The 14,404-nt window shown below is 43.1% G+C and overlaps 1 protein-coding gene across 1 annotated transcript in view; it reads left to right on the top strand.

The window, feature by feature from the left end:
• UST (uronyl 2-sulfotransferase) overlaps positions 1–14,147 on the top strand; it is a 262,801-nt gene extending 248,654 nt beyond the window's left edge. Inside the window, exon 8 of the mRNA XM_080663571.1 lies at positions 11,106–14,147. Within this exon, the coding sequence (XP_080519697.1) occupies positions 11,106–11,389 (284 nt within the window). The 3' untranslated portion in view covers positions 11,390–14,147. The remainder of the gene's footprint in view (positions 1–11,105) is intronic.
• Positions 14,148–14,404: the final 257 nt, after the last annotated feature.

Raw genomic sequence — 14,404 nt, 5'->3', positions numbered from 1 at the left:
GGGTGTGTGTGTGTGTGTGTGTGTGTGTGTGTAAGACGCAGCCTAGGCCTACTATGAGGGATAGAAAGAAGAAGAATCTTGCATGTAAAGTACAAGCAAAGCTTACGAGATTGTCAGGTACCACAGATTTTTGGACAGAGCTACTGGACAGATCTCTTGGTCTTTTTTGTTCAAATCAATGCATTTGATCAGGATGCCCGAATCAGTGATTGGTAAGGGCCTCCAGTGTACGATTCCAAATAAAGTAGCCAAAGTGTGAAAAGTAGCAAAAACTCATTTCTCAGTGATGATTTCAAATTTTAAAAAAAAGTATTTCCAACAAAGAAATACCACCTAAGTCTTTCCAACACGATTTTTTTTCTGAAGTCGATATTATCAAACAGAAACGTTTGGTCCAATGATTGCTGTGAAAATGAACGCCCTGGCATCACCATCGCCATGCCCAAGCCAGTACGGTCATGGCAAAAGCTATGTCAGGGAAAGCCTGCGTGTGTAATCAGGGTCGTATACACTCTCAAAGAAATAGACCAGCTTCTTGGTGATTTGGGTCCTGGTGCCAAAGTTGGGGAGAAAATAACCAGGAGTAGGTTGCTCTCTGACCAGTGAACCAGGGCAGCAGGGAGAGCAGGGGAGCCGGAGCCGCCGAACCCAGGGGGACTGACTGCTCCCAGCACAGACTGCCCAACAGCAGGGGATGAGCTCTGGCGCCTCTCCAAACCCTGCTGGTAAATAATGCTACTGGGAGGGTGATTGTTCTCTCTCATGTTGAAGTCTGAGTTAGCCCCTGAGTTTGGTTGGACAGCTAATTAAAAATGCAGGTTCCAACCTGGGGCGGGGGGGTGGGGGGGTAGGGGCCTCATTTGGTTGGAGCGTAGTCCCATACACCAAAAGGTTGTGGTTCAATTGCTGGTCAGGGCACGTATCTAGGTTGGGGGTTTGATCCCCGGTTGTGTGTGCATGGGAGACAGCTGATCTCTTGCTCTCTCTCCCTCTCTCTCCTTCTCTCTCCCTCTCTCTCCCCCTCTCTCCCCCCCCCTCTCTCCCTCTCTCTCCTTCTCTCTCCCTCTCTCTCCCCCTCTCTCCCCCCCCCCTCTCTCTCTCTCCCTCTTCTCTCCCTTTTCTCTCCCTCTCTCCCTCCCTCTCTCTCTCTCTCTCTCTCTCTCTCTCTCTCTCTCTCTCTCTCTCTCTCTCTCTCCTCCTCTCTCTCTCCCTCTCTCCCCCTCTTTAAACATACCCTTGGGTGAGGAATTTTTGAAAATGCAGGTTCCAGGGCTCTGCCATGTCAGCTCCCCAAGTGATTGATTGCACATTCATTTTGTCTGTAAAGGTGTCCACCTGGCCCTACTGAAGGGCACAAAAGGTGGCCCCCAACACCACCCCTCTGTGGTCTGCCCCCTCCTCTGGTGCTCTCCTAGGAGAGAAGCCCTCCCCGGGCTGCAGGGAAGCTCGGATCATGCATTGCCTGGGAAGTGATGGGAAGGGTCATGCATGTGTTTCTCTGTTTATTGTGCATGCCTCCTCTTTGAGGAGGAAGCCTGGTTTTCAGGTCTTAGCAGTTCTCTTCTTCTCTGGAATCATGCTTTGTGTTCAACACAGAGCTGATGAATGAGCAAGGGGAGGCCAGGCAGGGAAATGTCTAATGACCAGCCCTAAGCCCCAGCACTCTGGGCACTGAGGATGAGCAGTGTGGAAGTGGATGGCCCAGGCAATAACTGGAAGCCCCTCTGGTGGGGTGCCCGCACTACTACTGCCCCACAGCCCCACTCCACCGATGAGGCATTTGATGAGGTTAGGATCCGTCTGTGCACTCTTTCTGGACAGCGCATGCCTCCTTCTGGGGCTGGTTGCTGGCTTCCCTTCAAAGGCGACAGTGCCCGGTCCTTTATGGGCCCCCCGGACCCACCCCACACAGATCAATCACTTTTCTCCCTGGCTCCTTGTGTCCTGCTACTGCTTCCAAAAATCAAAGCAGATTGGGAGCATTATAAAGGCTTCATTCTCTTGTATCAAAGGAGCCTAGCACTTTCAGGCTTTTTTTTTTTTTTTTTAAGTAAATTATGTAACTTTCACTTGGCTACAGAGAGAAAAAGGATCTCTTGAAATTCAAAGTGAGCTTGATTTATTTTTTAATTATTTATGTTTCCAGATCTGAACAGAATATTGCAAAAAAAGAGAGGGGAAATACCTCTGTTTACTTTACCAACCCCAAGCACCAAGTCAGCCATGAAGTGCTTTTTGTTCTTTCCTCCCCTAATTGCCATGCCTCCACGAAGCTGGTCTAAACATGCCATCGATCATCCGGTGGCGAATCAAACGCTGGCCTTTCAGCCCCGCGCATCGCCGTGAGCCACAGTGACACACATTCATTTCCGGTGCAGGCAGCTGCCCGGAGCGGCGTGTGTTTGAACTGTGTGGCCTCCCTGTATAATTCAGGAAATGAGTGTGCTCTATCTGTGACAAGCATCGTGTTCACACGGTTTCGGGAGCAGCCAGCATGGTGTGGGGCTCCGCAGGAGTGGCCCTGGGATGTGTACTGACTCTGCTTTCCGGACGCTCACTGCTGCCCCAGCCCCGCTCCACCGACCTTGACTTTCATCACACCTGTCACCTGAGAAAGTATGCTTCATCCCTTGTGTGCTAGAAACTTCTGGGTGTAATCTAACCCGAGATTAGTAAACCACAAGTCTTGACAGGGTGATTTTTTAAAACAGCAAGGCCTCTTGGTTGATCTCCGCTCAGCGCCCCTGAAGCTGAAGAGTTGATGCCTACCTTTTGACGACGTTTATTTTATTTTTTTCCAGTGGTAAAATGTGGCCCCACTTCTTCTGGTTGTTATTCAACTTGTATTCATTTCTTGCACATCCTCTCTGTTGGACCAGGTTCAAACAAGCCGGAATTGTTGGGAGCAGGGGTTTGGTCCGTATGGAGTGGGCATTCTCTTAGATCAAGGCAGGGAATGCTGAAACCAGCCCAGCGTCAGCCTCGATGGCGAGCCCGGGCTGAGGTTTTGTTGCTTTGCATATGGTTAGCCATCTCGGAGGTCGTAAAGTGGGGCCTCTGTCCTCGGGTGCAGCAGCTGGGTTTACACAGTATTTCCAGATTGTTTACTTTGACCCAGAGCCAGGGCTACATCGTTTTTCCATTATGCACGTTGGACAGATGAAGAGCAGTGGGAAGGGGGACTTCATGGGGCAGGTCTGTGATTTCCTTTTTATTTATAGTAAAGGGACTTTTAAGAGTTCCGAAAATTATGAACCAGTCCAAATATAAGGTCAATGCAGCAGAGGTAGAAGGAGCCACCACTTTGGTGAAAATGTCCAGATCTTGGGCAGTAAAGAAACTTTGCCCACGGCCTCTACTTGAGGCCAAGTTGGGGGCATCGTGCTTGTCACTGCTCAATCTTGCATACAAACGGGCTACAGGTAAATGATATCTATCACCACATTCAAGGGTTAAATTCCCAGGATTTGCTTGTGAGGGGCAATGAGTCCTTTGCAGTCCTTTTCCTGAGGCTTCTACCAATGTCCTTCCCTAAGTCCTTCCACCAGAGAGCCTTCCAGACTGGCCAAGGAACCACGGTTTAAATTTTATCTACAGCAAAGCCCTTTGCACGTGGGTCAGGTGCATGTGATCTGAAGGAATGTACTTCTTCATGAAACATTTTCTCTTGCTAATGGAGAAACAGCATTTTAAAAATACCAAAAACGATGGCAAATTAAGTAATTGAACAGTATTACTAGGGCATGCAGGTACCTTTTTGCCCCAACAATGTTTGGATTTCTTTAGTTACTGGCTGCAGTAAATAGCCCACGTGACATAAATCCCGCAGCGACCAGATCGCAGTGTATATTATGTCTTTCTACTCAGGTATTTATGTTTGTGGTAAATGTCCCCTATCACAGTATTTCTTAAGCTTTGCTGAGTACGTGTAAGTGACCTGTCGCCATAACACAGTGTTCTCCAACGAAATGGCTAAGAAAAGCAAGTACCACTACCTGTCCAGAGCAACCTGTGACCCTAAACTCCTGTATCAGCTTATCCTAAAGAAATTTAGTTCCACGAAATGGAAAGTTTGCTTAGGAAGGACCCTCAACTATGAAAATAATTTAGCAAAAGCAAAATATGTATAGACATCACCAAAAGTTGCCCTTCAGGTTAATCCAGTCTTACAGATGGATTTAACATACAGGTTTCAAATCAACCTTTACGGAGGTTTATGTGCCAGGAGGTTAGGTGCTGGGGAACTAAAAATGAATAAAGACACAGCCCCTTTCAGTTTGAAGACATTTTTGCTGGCTTGCAGGTTTTTCACCAGATCCTCCCAGACGTACGAAGCATTCCCCCTGACTTAGAACACTCAGCCCTTCTTTTCAACCAATTCCCTTAATGCCAGAATATACACAGGGAAGGGAGAAGTGGGTGGTTATAGATTTCCACTCAATTTGTAGCAAAAAGGTGCTAGACTGGGAATCAGAACACCCACTTTCTAGGCTTAGGACTGTCACTTGCTGGTCATACAACCTTGAGCCAGTCTGTGACCTCTCAAACTCTGTTATCTGTAGGTAAAATGGGTTGCTGTGAGGACTGTGTGAGATAAGCAGGGTGTGTGTGAAAATACATTAAGCCAGGGTGCTCTATGCAAATGCAGGGGATGCTATTCTAATGGAAGGGGGTAGGGAGACTTGAACTGTTTATACCACTATCTATAAAGCTTCAATAATGCAGGAAGCTGACCCAACTCAGCTTTATTCTTGTTTTTGTTTTTTCCCCCTACCAGCATTGGGTGACTAAATACAGATTTTTTAAATGTTATTAGGGGTCAGAGGTATAAAAAGGATCCCCATTCAGGGCCCCAGTGGCTCTGCGGGGTCTCTGCCACTGCTCTCCAGGGAGAGCACAGAGCCTTGAAGAAGCTGTCCCCACACAGTCCTTACTCTACAGCTGACTTTGGACATGTCTATATGGAAAAACAACCTTTATTTTGCTATTCTTATAGAAAGATCAGAGGTTGGGTTTTTGTTTTTTGTTTGCTTTCCCTTCTGATAATTTCACAACTCAAAGCCAGTGCCTACTTTGAGGAAATTTTCTACAATTATCATGAAAATAATTAAGGATATTCTCTGGCCAATCCCTAATGGTAAATAAGAAAACTGGAAAATAAAATCAAAAGTATCCTGAAACCACAGTTTCTCTTTACCAAAATGTGCTTATTCATTAAAGACCAGGGGCAGAAGCACCTAACATAGCCAACACTCTCACTCCAGACAGGCAACTGAACCCCAAAACTAACACTGCAATATATAGACCCCAGTGGGAGCTGAAAAATCCCAGATGTGAGGGTAGACCCCACATTCATGAGTCTCTTGGGAATTTTCAATTAAGAACATTCAGATATTACCTTTGTCCCCACTTGCCTATGTCTGCACCTCACAGACACAGCCAAGCCTTCTCTGGGTCTGATAACACTCTCTTCCTTCTGTTAGTTTGTTTCATTCACTCAGTGAGCATGCACAGAGGGTGCCGTGTTTCCCCAGGTGCTAAGCTGTGGAAGCACAAAAATGAATGGAGTATGAGCCCCATCCTGAGCACTCTCAGCATAGCAAGCTTCTGTAAGAGAACAGCTGGATGAAACTGGTGGGGATCTTGAGGAAAACATCCAGGGGAAAAATTTCAGAAGTTTGATAATGCCTCTGAGGCCTCCTAAAAATTTTCTTTCTTTTGGTTGAAATATGTAAACCTGTCCTATCCTCTCAGACGTACACACACAACAGACCTTACATGATCAAATAGTCAAATAGGAGTTATAAAAGACCCAATGCCACGCAGAGTACTTAAGACAAGCCCATTGAATTTGGTGTCCCCACTAGGGATGTCTGATCAAGGAGAGGAAATGTTGATGCCGTCAAACCAGCTGGAGTGAAATGCCCTATCTGCCCCATGGTTGCTAGGTTGTAAAGAGGAATTCCCCCCTTATACCGTGAGCCCCATCCAACCATAAGCAGCATGAAGGGTAAAGAGCTTGGGCTCAGTAGTCAGACTGTTTCAGACCTGACTTCTGGCTTCTCCACATATCAGCTGTGTGACCCTGGGCAGGTTACTAAATTCCACTATCGCATCTGTAAAATGGTGATAATAAGAGAACCCATCTCATTGGGGAGTTTTCTGAGGATTAAATGTATGTTAGCTATCTCACAGTCCTCAAAAAAAATTATGATGCTAAAGATAATGTTCCTGTCACTGCTTATAACTCCTGTGTCAGCACAGAAAAGTTATTCAATAAATTTTTGCAGAGGATAAAAAAAAGGAAGGTGACATTGGACACATGAGTGAGGCCTAATTGAAGCCTTCATTTTGACACCAACCACTTACTTCTTAAATTTATGAAACCCAGAATTTCAAAACCTTTAGAGCAGAAACATAAAACTCAGATTTATGTAGCAGCCAGGCAGGTAACATAAAAGAATGAACTGACATTTGGAGTCGGAGACAGAATGGAGAGAGCTGGCCTCTCTCAGGGGGACAGCCATATTCAGCTCCAGAAGAATATTGCCTCACTTTGAGAGAAGCCAGAAATCCAGATTTCCATGTGAAATAGACCAAGTCTTACAACAACGAAGTCAAATTCTAAAAAAAATATATCACACAGGCCAAATAACACAGTCTGCCAGTCAGATCTCGGGCTGTGTGCTTGCCATCCTGCCTGGCTCTGTATTTGTCTCTTCCTTTTGAAATGTTCACCTGTGGACACAAAAGACATGAGCCCCTTGAACTCTCAGTTCCTGCTCATTTCCAAAGATGCTCTTGGGATGAGGGCTTCACTTCTTGATTGTTACATTCTACAGTACATGCTCACCTACCGAGGGCCACTTCTCTTCTCCAAGGGTGCTAATCATAAGTATAGATTCTTAAAGCATGATTGTTTTGTGGCTGAAATAACAACAGCCTCCAAAAAAACCCTAACAACTTCCTGCAGAGCTGCTATTATGGCAATCTGGAGAGAGACTGGTTCCACAGCTCACGTAATTTTGTTTTGTTTGGAGGGAAAGTCTGGCATTTTACAAAAATACTTAGCAATGGAATGACTTTTCCATAGCACTGATTATTGTACAGCAAGACACATAACCATATGTCTTTGAAATGTGACTTGAAAAATTCTCTACTAACACTACCAGGAAAACTGCCCTCTAGTCTTTCCATATGAAGCGGACCATTTCCTACAGGCTTATGAAAGCTTCACTGGTTAAGACCCAGTATTTAGTGAGTGGAAACCTCCACATGAATGCAAATTCGGCTCAAATTCCAGCTCTCTCGTTTACTTACTAGCTGTGTGATCTTGGGTAAGTCATTTAATCTCCCAGAGCTTTTATCTCCCCATCTGCAAAAGAGAGGCCATGACCCCTCACAGGGTTATTGGGAATATTAAATAAAATAACATTCAGATGCACATAATCCAAACCCATAATAGGTGTTCACCATCATTCTTGGTTGACTCTGAGTCTCTGCTTCTTCTATTTCTCTTTTATTTTATTTTTTTCCATTGCCATTCATCCCCTCTATGCCCTCTTCTACCCCCACCCAACAGCACTCCTATTTTAGACCATGACATAGCCCTCTGGCAATATCATTAACCTTCCTATTAAATGTGTCAGCTCTGTGAAAAACAAAAGGACAGAAAAGCTATAATTATTTTATATAAACTTTTGGTTTTGTGTCCACAGTGGTATGAAAACTAAAGGGTGGAGGATTGGATGATATCACTCAGAGAATAAAGAAGGGAGAAGGGAGAAAGACTAGACTAGAATCCTGGGAAGTACTGGCATCTGAAGGGTGGGCAGGAAAAGAGAACTGGATGTAGAGAATGGAAGGGGGACAATCAGAAGGAGACCAGGACAACCAGGGAAATGCTATTACAGATGCCAGAGAAGAGCTGGTTTCAAGATGGAACCTGTGGCCAACAGTGTTGTGATGTCATGCTAAGAAGCGTGGAAATCATGAGAATTGCTCACCAAATTATCAGCAAGGAAGCAAGAATAATTTGAATGGGGTATTGAGGGAACATAAACCAGGTTTTGATGAGTTCAGTCATGTGTATAAGTTGAAATTTTATGATAACAAATTCAGACAACTCTTTAAGAAGTTTGGTTGTGATGGAGAGAAGAAAAAGAGATAAAATAAGAAAGGGGACATGGAGACTAGAATTTTATTTAAGAATAGAGGCCTGGTGCACAAAAATCATGTATTCAGAGGGTCCCTCAGCCTGGCCTGCACCCTCTTGCACTCCAGGAGCCCTCCGGAGATGTCCGGGGAGCGGGCCTAAGCCATCAGTCAGACATCCTTAGTGCTGCCTTGGAGGTGGGAGAAGCTCCTGCCACCACTGCTGTGGCTTCTGGCTAAGGAGTGCTCCCCCTGTGGGAGCGCACTGACCACCAGGGGGCAGCTCCTGCATGGAGCATCTGCCCCATGGTGGTCAGTGCGCATCATAGCGACTGCTCATTCCACCATTCAGTCGATTTGCATATTAGCCTTTTATTATATAGGAAGGGAGAGACTTGAGCACATCTGAATTTTGGTGGGATATATTTTAAAATCACAACAATCTTTATTTTTTCTGGTGTGAGAAAAAAGAACCCCACACAATTTAGAGTGCTCCAAGAGAGATTGTAGAAATATGGAAATGAGTAAATTATTTTTCTTGTGCTTCTCGATGTTTAACTTAAAACTTGTTGTGCCTTGTCTGTCTTTAATATAACATTTTTAAACTCTGGATTTTAAAAACACAAAGGGGTGTCTATATTTAAAGCCTATGAACATGTCTTGCCTCAGATTAGCTATAGTTAATACCTATAGCAGAGAAGACAGACATTATAAAATGTTCTATCACAAACCTATTTTAGGAAAGACTATGCCAAGTTCTTTAACAACAATTCTAGAACTGATATATCAAAATGTGTTATGCCTTTTAAGATACTCCATTTGAAAAGCAATATCCTTATTTCAATGAGGCCATTACTACTTGGATAACTTTTTAAAAATTCCTTCTTTAGCACTTCTATGGGAAGTTTCAGAAAGTATCCCAGATATCCTCAAAAATGATAAGTTTTGTCCTGTTGCATGAATCTGATTTTGGAAACAGGCATTTGGAGCCATAAATAATGTGCCTAACAAATTTGATGACAAAAGTTTTAAATAAGCCAAAACCGGTTTGGCTCAGTGGATAGAGCGTCGGCCTGCGGACTGAAAGGTCCCAGGTTCGATTCCGGTCAAGGGCACGTAACTTGGTTGCGGGCACATCCCCAGTGGGAGGTGTGCAGGAGGCAGCTGAATCGATGTTTCTCTCTCATCGATGTTTCTAACTCTCTATCCCTCTTCCTTCCTCTCTGTAAAAAATCAATAAAATATATTAAAAAAAAGTTTTAAATAAAAGATGAGAAAAGAAAATATCATGGCAAATCTATACGTTCTTGGATTTGTAATGGTTTCTTAAATATAACATCAAAGTATAGGTTACAAAAGAAAAAGTAGATGAATTGGTCTTAATTAAAGTAAAAATTTTTGTGCATCAAAGAAAACTACCAATAGGGTAAAGACAGCCTACAAAATGAGAGAAAGTATTTGCAAATCATATACCTGATATATATGTAGAATGTCGGGAATATGTAAAAAACTCCTAAACTCAATAGAAATTAAATAATCCAGTTCAAAAAAGGCAAAGAACTTGAATAGACATTTCTCCAAAGAAGATATATAAATGGCCAACAAGCACATGAAAACATGTTCTGCACTATTAGTCATTAGTGAAATGAAAAATCAAAACCATAATGAGATACCACTTCACACTTGCTAGGATGGCTATAATTTTTTTAGAAAATGGAAACTGACTATTGTAAAGAGGATTTGGAGAAATTGGAATCTTCATACAATGTAGAGTGGTTCAGCCACTGAGAAAAAACAGTTTGATAGTTCCTCAAAAAGTTAACAGAATTACCATATGAGCCAGCAATTCCACTCCTAAGTATATCCCCAAAAGAACTGAAAATAGGGACTCAAACAAATACTCATACACAAATGATCATAGCACCATTTTTCACAATAATGAAAAGGTAGAAAAAACCCAAGTGTCCATCAATGGATAAATGGATAAATAAATTGTGGTATAACCATACAATGGAATATTGTTCAGCCATAAAAAAAGAATGGAGTACTGATGCATGCAACAACATGGATGAATCTTGAAAACATTATGTTAGGTGAAAAAGCCAGACACAAAAGGGCAAATATTGTATGATTCCACTTATATGAGGTACCTAGACTAGGCAAATTCATAGACAGAATGAGGAGCAGGTAGAGGAGGGGCACAGGGAGTTACTGTGTGGAGTGATGAAAGAATGTGGCAATAGTGGGGACAGTGGCACCGCATTCTGAATGTAATTAATGCCACCAATATGTACACTTTAAAATGGTTAAAATTTTGATAAATATTTATCACATATGTATAACATGTTATTCAGCATCAATATAAAGTTTAAAAAATTTTAGTTATATATTTTACCACTATAAAAAAATAACCATTGAAAATGTACAATTGCATTTAAGGAATTTAAAAGTCTTTCCTTGACTAATGCCTTTGGAGTAGTAAAATGCAAGTGGGTTTGCATCAAGTTAAATTATCATTCATAGTTGTCAATATTTTAAGATAAAAAAAACCAAGATGATTAGAAAGTGGTAAGACAGCTTTTGTCTGTGCTTCCTTCTGAAAGCAACACCCTTTCCAGGTATAACAGGAAATAAAAGATGAAAAATTGGTAGATTTTTGCTGTTCAAAGAATGTATAACTCGAGTTAACAATTGAATTGTGGTCCAATTGCATAGCTCATGAAAAGGATGTTAGTTTATGTTCAGTCCACTAATGTTGATATGAACACCTAGAATATGGTGAAATCTTTCCAAATATTGTTGGATACGCATTTCCCTTCTCTTCCTTGACTGTTGAGTTTCTTTCTTTCAGAGCTGCCAGGATTATGCAGGTCACACAAGGCCTCACCATTATTCCTTTTAAGCAAAAGCATCACAGATGATTGCTCATGTGCAACTCGGTTCTTTTGCAGAGCACAGGAAACTTGGAAACATGACTGTGACCGTGAGAAAAACTGTCCCCTCTCCCGAGGCCGTGCAGATTCTCTACCAGCGAATGAGGTACGAGTACGAGTTCTACCACTACGTCAAAGAGCAGTTCCACCTGCTGAAGCGCAAGTTCGGACTGAAGTCGCAGGTCAGCAAGCCCCCGCTGAAACCCCAGTTCTTCATCCCGTCTCCGCTGGAAACCGAGGAGCCCATTGGCGACGAGGAGCAGGATGACGAGAAGTGGCTCGAAGATATTTATAAGAGGTGATGCTGCCAGCCCTGTGTTGCTTCCAATGGCTTTATCTCCCCTTTCCAGATAGATTTGTTGTTGTTTGGGAAGGAAACATCTTGAAGGGACTAAATTAATGCTCGGCTGCATTAAAAAGAACAAAACATTCCCACAGGTTGGGGGTCATTGGGAGATGCCCGGTTTTGCGGGTTTTATTTGTTTAATTTTATTCTGTGTTTTTCTGGCTCCTGGGGTCCTTCCCAGTTATGCTAAGATGACTCCATCACAAGGCATCTCATCATAAAATAGCTTTTCCCCTCTAGTTCAATGAGAGAAGGGGGGGAATATAGCCCTTAGGCCAATAACTTATCATTTGTAAGAGGAGTTATAGAAATATTACCTCAGTGGTAGGAAACATCCAGACTTGTATATTTCACTAGAAATACAAAACCACTTCAGAGACCAGGGAATCCACTCCAGAAGGACCTAAGAAGAGAAGGTAGGACAGATCAGGACATCAAAAGAGAGGATGCCCCTGGGTTAGTGGTCTCTACCCACACGGGCAGGATTCTGCCTCTGGTCCATCTCAGGAGACACTTTCATCAAGAGCAGCATACTTGTTATCTCTGAAGGGGCCAGTCAGCTTGTGCCACACCCCCAACCAGTATCTCTCAAGGTCAAAGTGCATGGCAAGTTCCATTCAGACATTCCATGTCCAAGCACCATTCTGACAGATTTCAAAGCAGCATGGCAGGGAAAAGAATTTATTTGCTGAGTAAGGAGGAGTGTAGGCAAGACAAATCAGCCCTGGAGGTCATGTGGCATAGGAAAATGGTACAGTCCTGCCCTTGTCCCCAATAGGAAATGAATTTCTCGCCAGCATTGTTTTAACTGCATACCCAGGAACCAGTTTGGCTCTGACCACAGGCAATGTACAATCAATCAGGCACACCCCTGGCCAGTGGGGTCCCAGAGTAGCTGGTATCTTTCACCTTCTAGTCCCTTAAGAGGTGCCTATTTTTGGTAAAAAGGGGTCCTGAGTTGTGTGCAGGTGGCAGGGAAACTATGGCCCCATTTCTTATGGAAGCAGCTCACTGCTGAGAACCCTCGTAGGATAGCAAGAAGAGGAGAAGCAAGAGCTTCTGGGTAAGAGACTGCTTGGCCAGTTTTATGAGTAGGTGTCTGCTCCCCAAGTGATCTGAGTACATGTCGGGCAGTGTCATGTCTCCACAATATCTCCTCCCCATCCCACTCCCATCACCTGCCAGCTATCCATGAGGCCTGGGTTCAGTCATTAGAAGCCTGTGTCTTAGATTCTGAAATGTTTTTGTCTTTAACCGCCCCTCCCCACTGAAAAACCCATGGACTCCTGGGCTGAGGCGCAGGGGTACAGGTGGTGGTGGCGGGCAGGACACATGCCACAAATTTTGTCTCCTTCACTTTTTCTCCCCTAGAGCCAGCCCTGCAAGAGCACTGGCAGAGTTGGGAATAGTTCACAGTAAATAAGACTCTGACTTTACACAAGCTCCACATTTTCTACCTTTCAGAAACTACCAAGTCTCTCTAGAATGTTTCTGTTATTATTGTTCACTAAAACTGGACGGTTGCCAAGACATAAAGCAAGTCATTTGGAACCTGTCAACTGTGCACTAAAGCTACTTTATCATGAGATGCATTACGAAGGCTCCACCCGCAGGAGGCCAGTGAAGGCTGGGACCGCAGAGGCACAAAGCCCAGCGTTTGGCCACTCGTGGGCCTCCTTTTGGCCTCAGAGAACCGGGGCAGCGAAGTGATTAAGGGGAATGTAGAACTGCGGTCAATTCTAAGAGAAGAGGAAGTACCCTTTGTCCCATTTAGAGAGACCAGGGCCCTCCCATTAGATTTACTTTAAAAATCAGCCCGAAGAATAGTTTAATGCTATTCAAAACAAGAACAAGAACGCCACCTGGTACATTGTGAGCCATTTCTATGAAAATGCATAGAGAGAATGATCATTAGTTTACGCACTGTGCCATTTCACCATCTGAAAATACAGTTGAGTTGGCTGAGAGTTCTCTGCTCTTGTCAGGACAGTGGGACAATTGGCCATTTGACAAACATATCTCTGAGTTCAAGTTCACAGGAGCACTTCTGCCTGTGTGTTCAAAGGCATTTGTCAGCAGTGATCCTTATAGCATCACAACAAAAGATGCTGACTGACTGACTTGCAGGGCCTTAATGTTATTTTGTCGCAACAAACAACCTTTAGGTCCGTAAAGTCAAAGCAGTTCATCCGTGTATTTGGCACACATGACAATATTTCTTTGGCCCTGAGCCCAACACAGTTTGTACTTCATGAAATATATTGTACATTTTACATAGTTTAATTTAAAAAATACATTTTAAGCTGGTTGATCTTTGACTGCCTTATTTATTATAACCTTTCAGCACATTCCAAGGTTTTAGTTACTCAGGAAGGAGTTAATTAAAATGATTTTATTTTGGTCTGATGGATGTTTTTTAAAAGGAAAATTATTATTATGAACCTGCAGCCTACTTTCCTTGAGTGCCGTAAAAGTGCTTGTAAATCTTTTTTTTTTTTTTAAGAAGAATGAAAAAAAAATGGTGTTTGACATTGATGGAAACTGAAAAATATATATGGGACTGAAACATGAGCTGAGCTGAAATAAAAGCAATCTGTGTTTGAGATGAAGTATTCCTTAAGTTATTCATTACCCATGTAAATAAATGAATATAAATAAGTGGAATTTTTTTTCATTCTGTGGATACCTGGAATAAAAGTGCCTGCCATTCCTCAGCCTCTTTAATTGGCCAAGCTTTTTTCTTCAAGATGTCATTTTTTAGAAAGATGTATTTTTAAAAATCTGTAAACTCTTATTCTTGCAATTAGATGACACCAAAAAAAATTGGCTGAAAAAATTAAGCTAGTTGTTCACTCATCTCATTGTGTATATAAATCACTGAACAGCTGCTGATGGCTGTGCCCGCCGGTTGGTTAGATGTCAACCTCTGAGCAAGTTGGCGATGACTGGGAAAGCAGGGATGTGCCACCTG

The sequence above is a fragment of the Plecotus auritus genome (genome assembly GCF_963455305.1).
Source record: "Plecotus auritus genome assembly, chromosome: 4".
NCBI classification, from domain to species: Eukaryota; Metazoa; Chordata; class Mammalia; order Chiroptera; family Vespertilionidae; genus Plecotus; species Plecotus auritus.
This window is presented reverse-complemented; position numbering and strand designations above follow the sequence as displayed.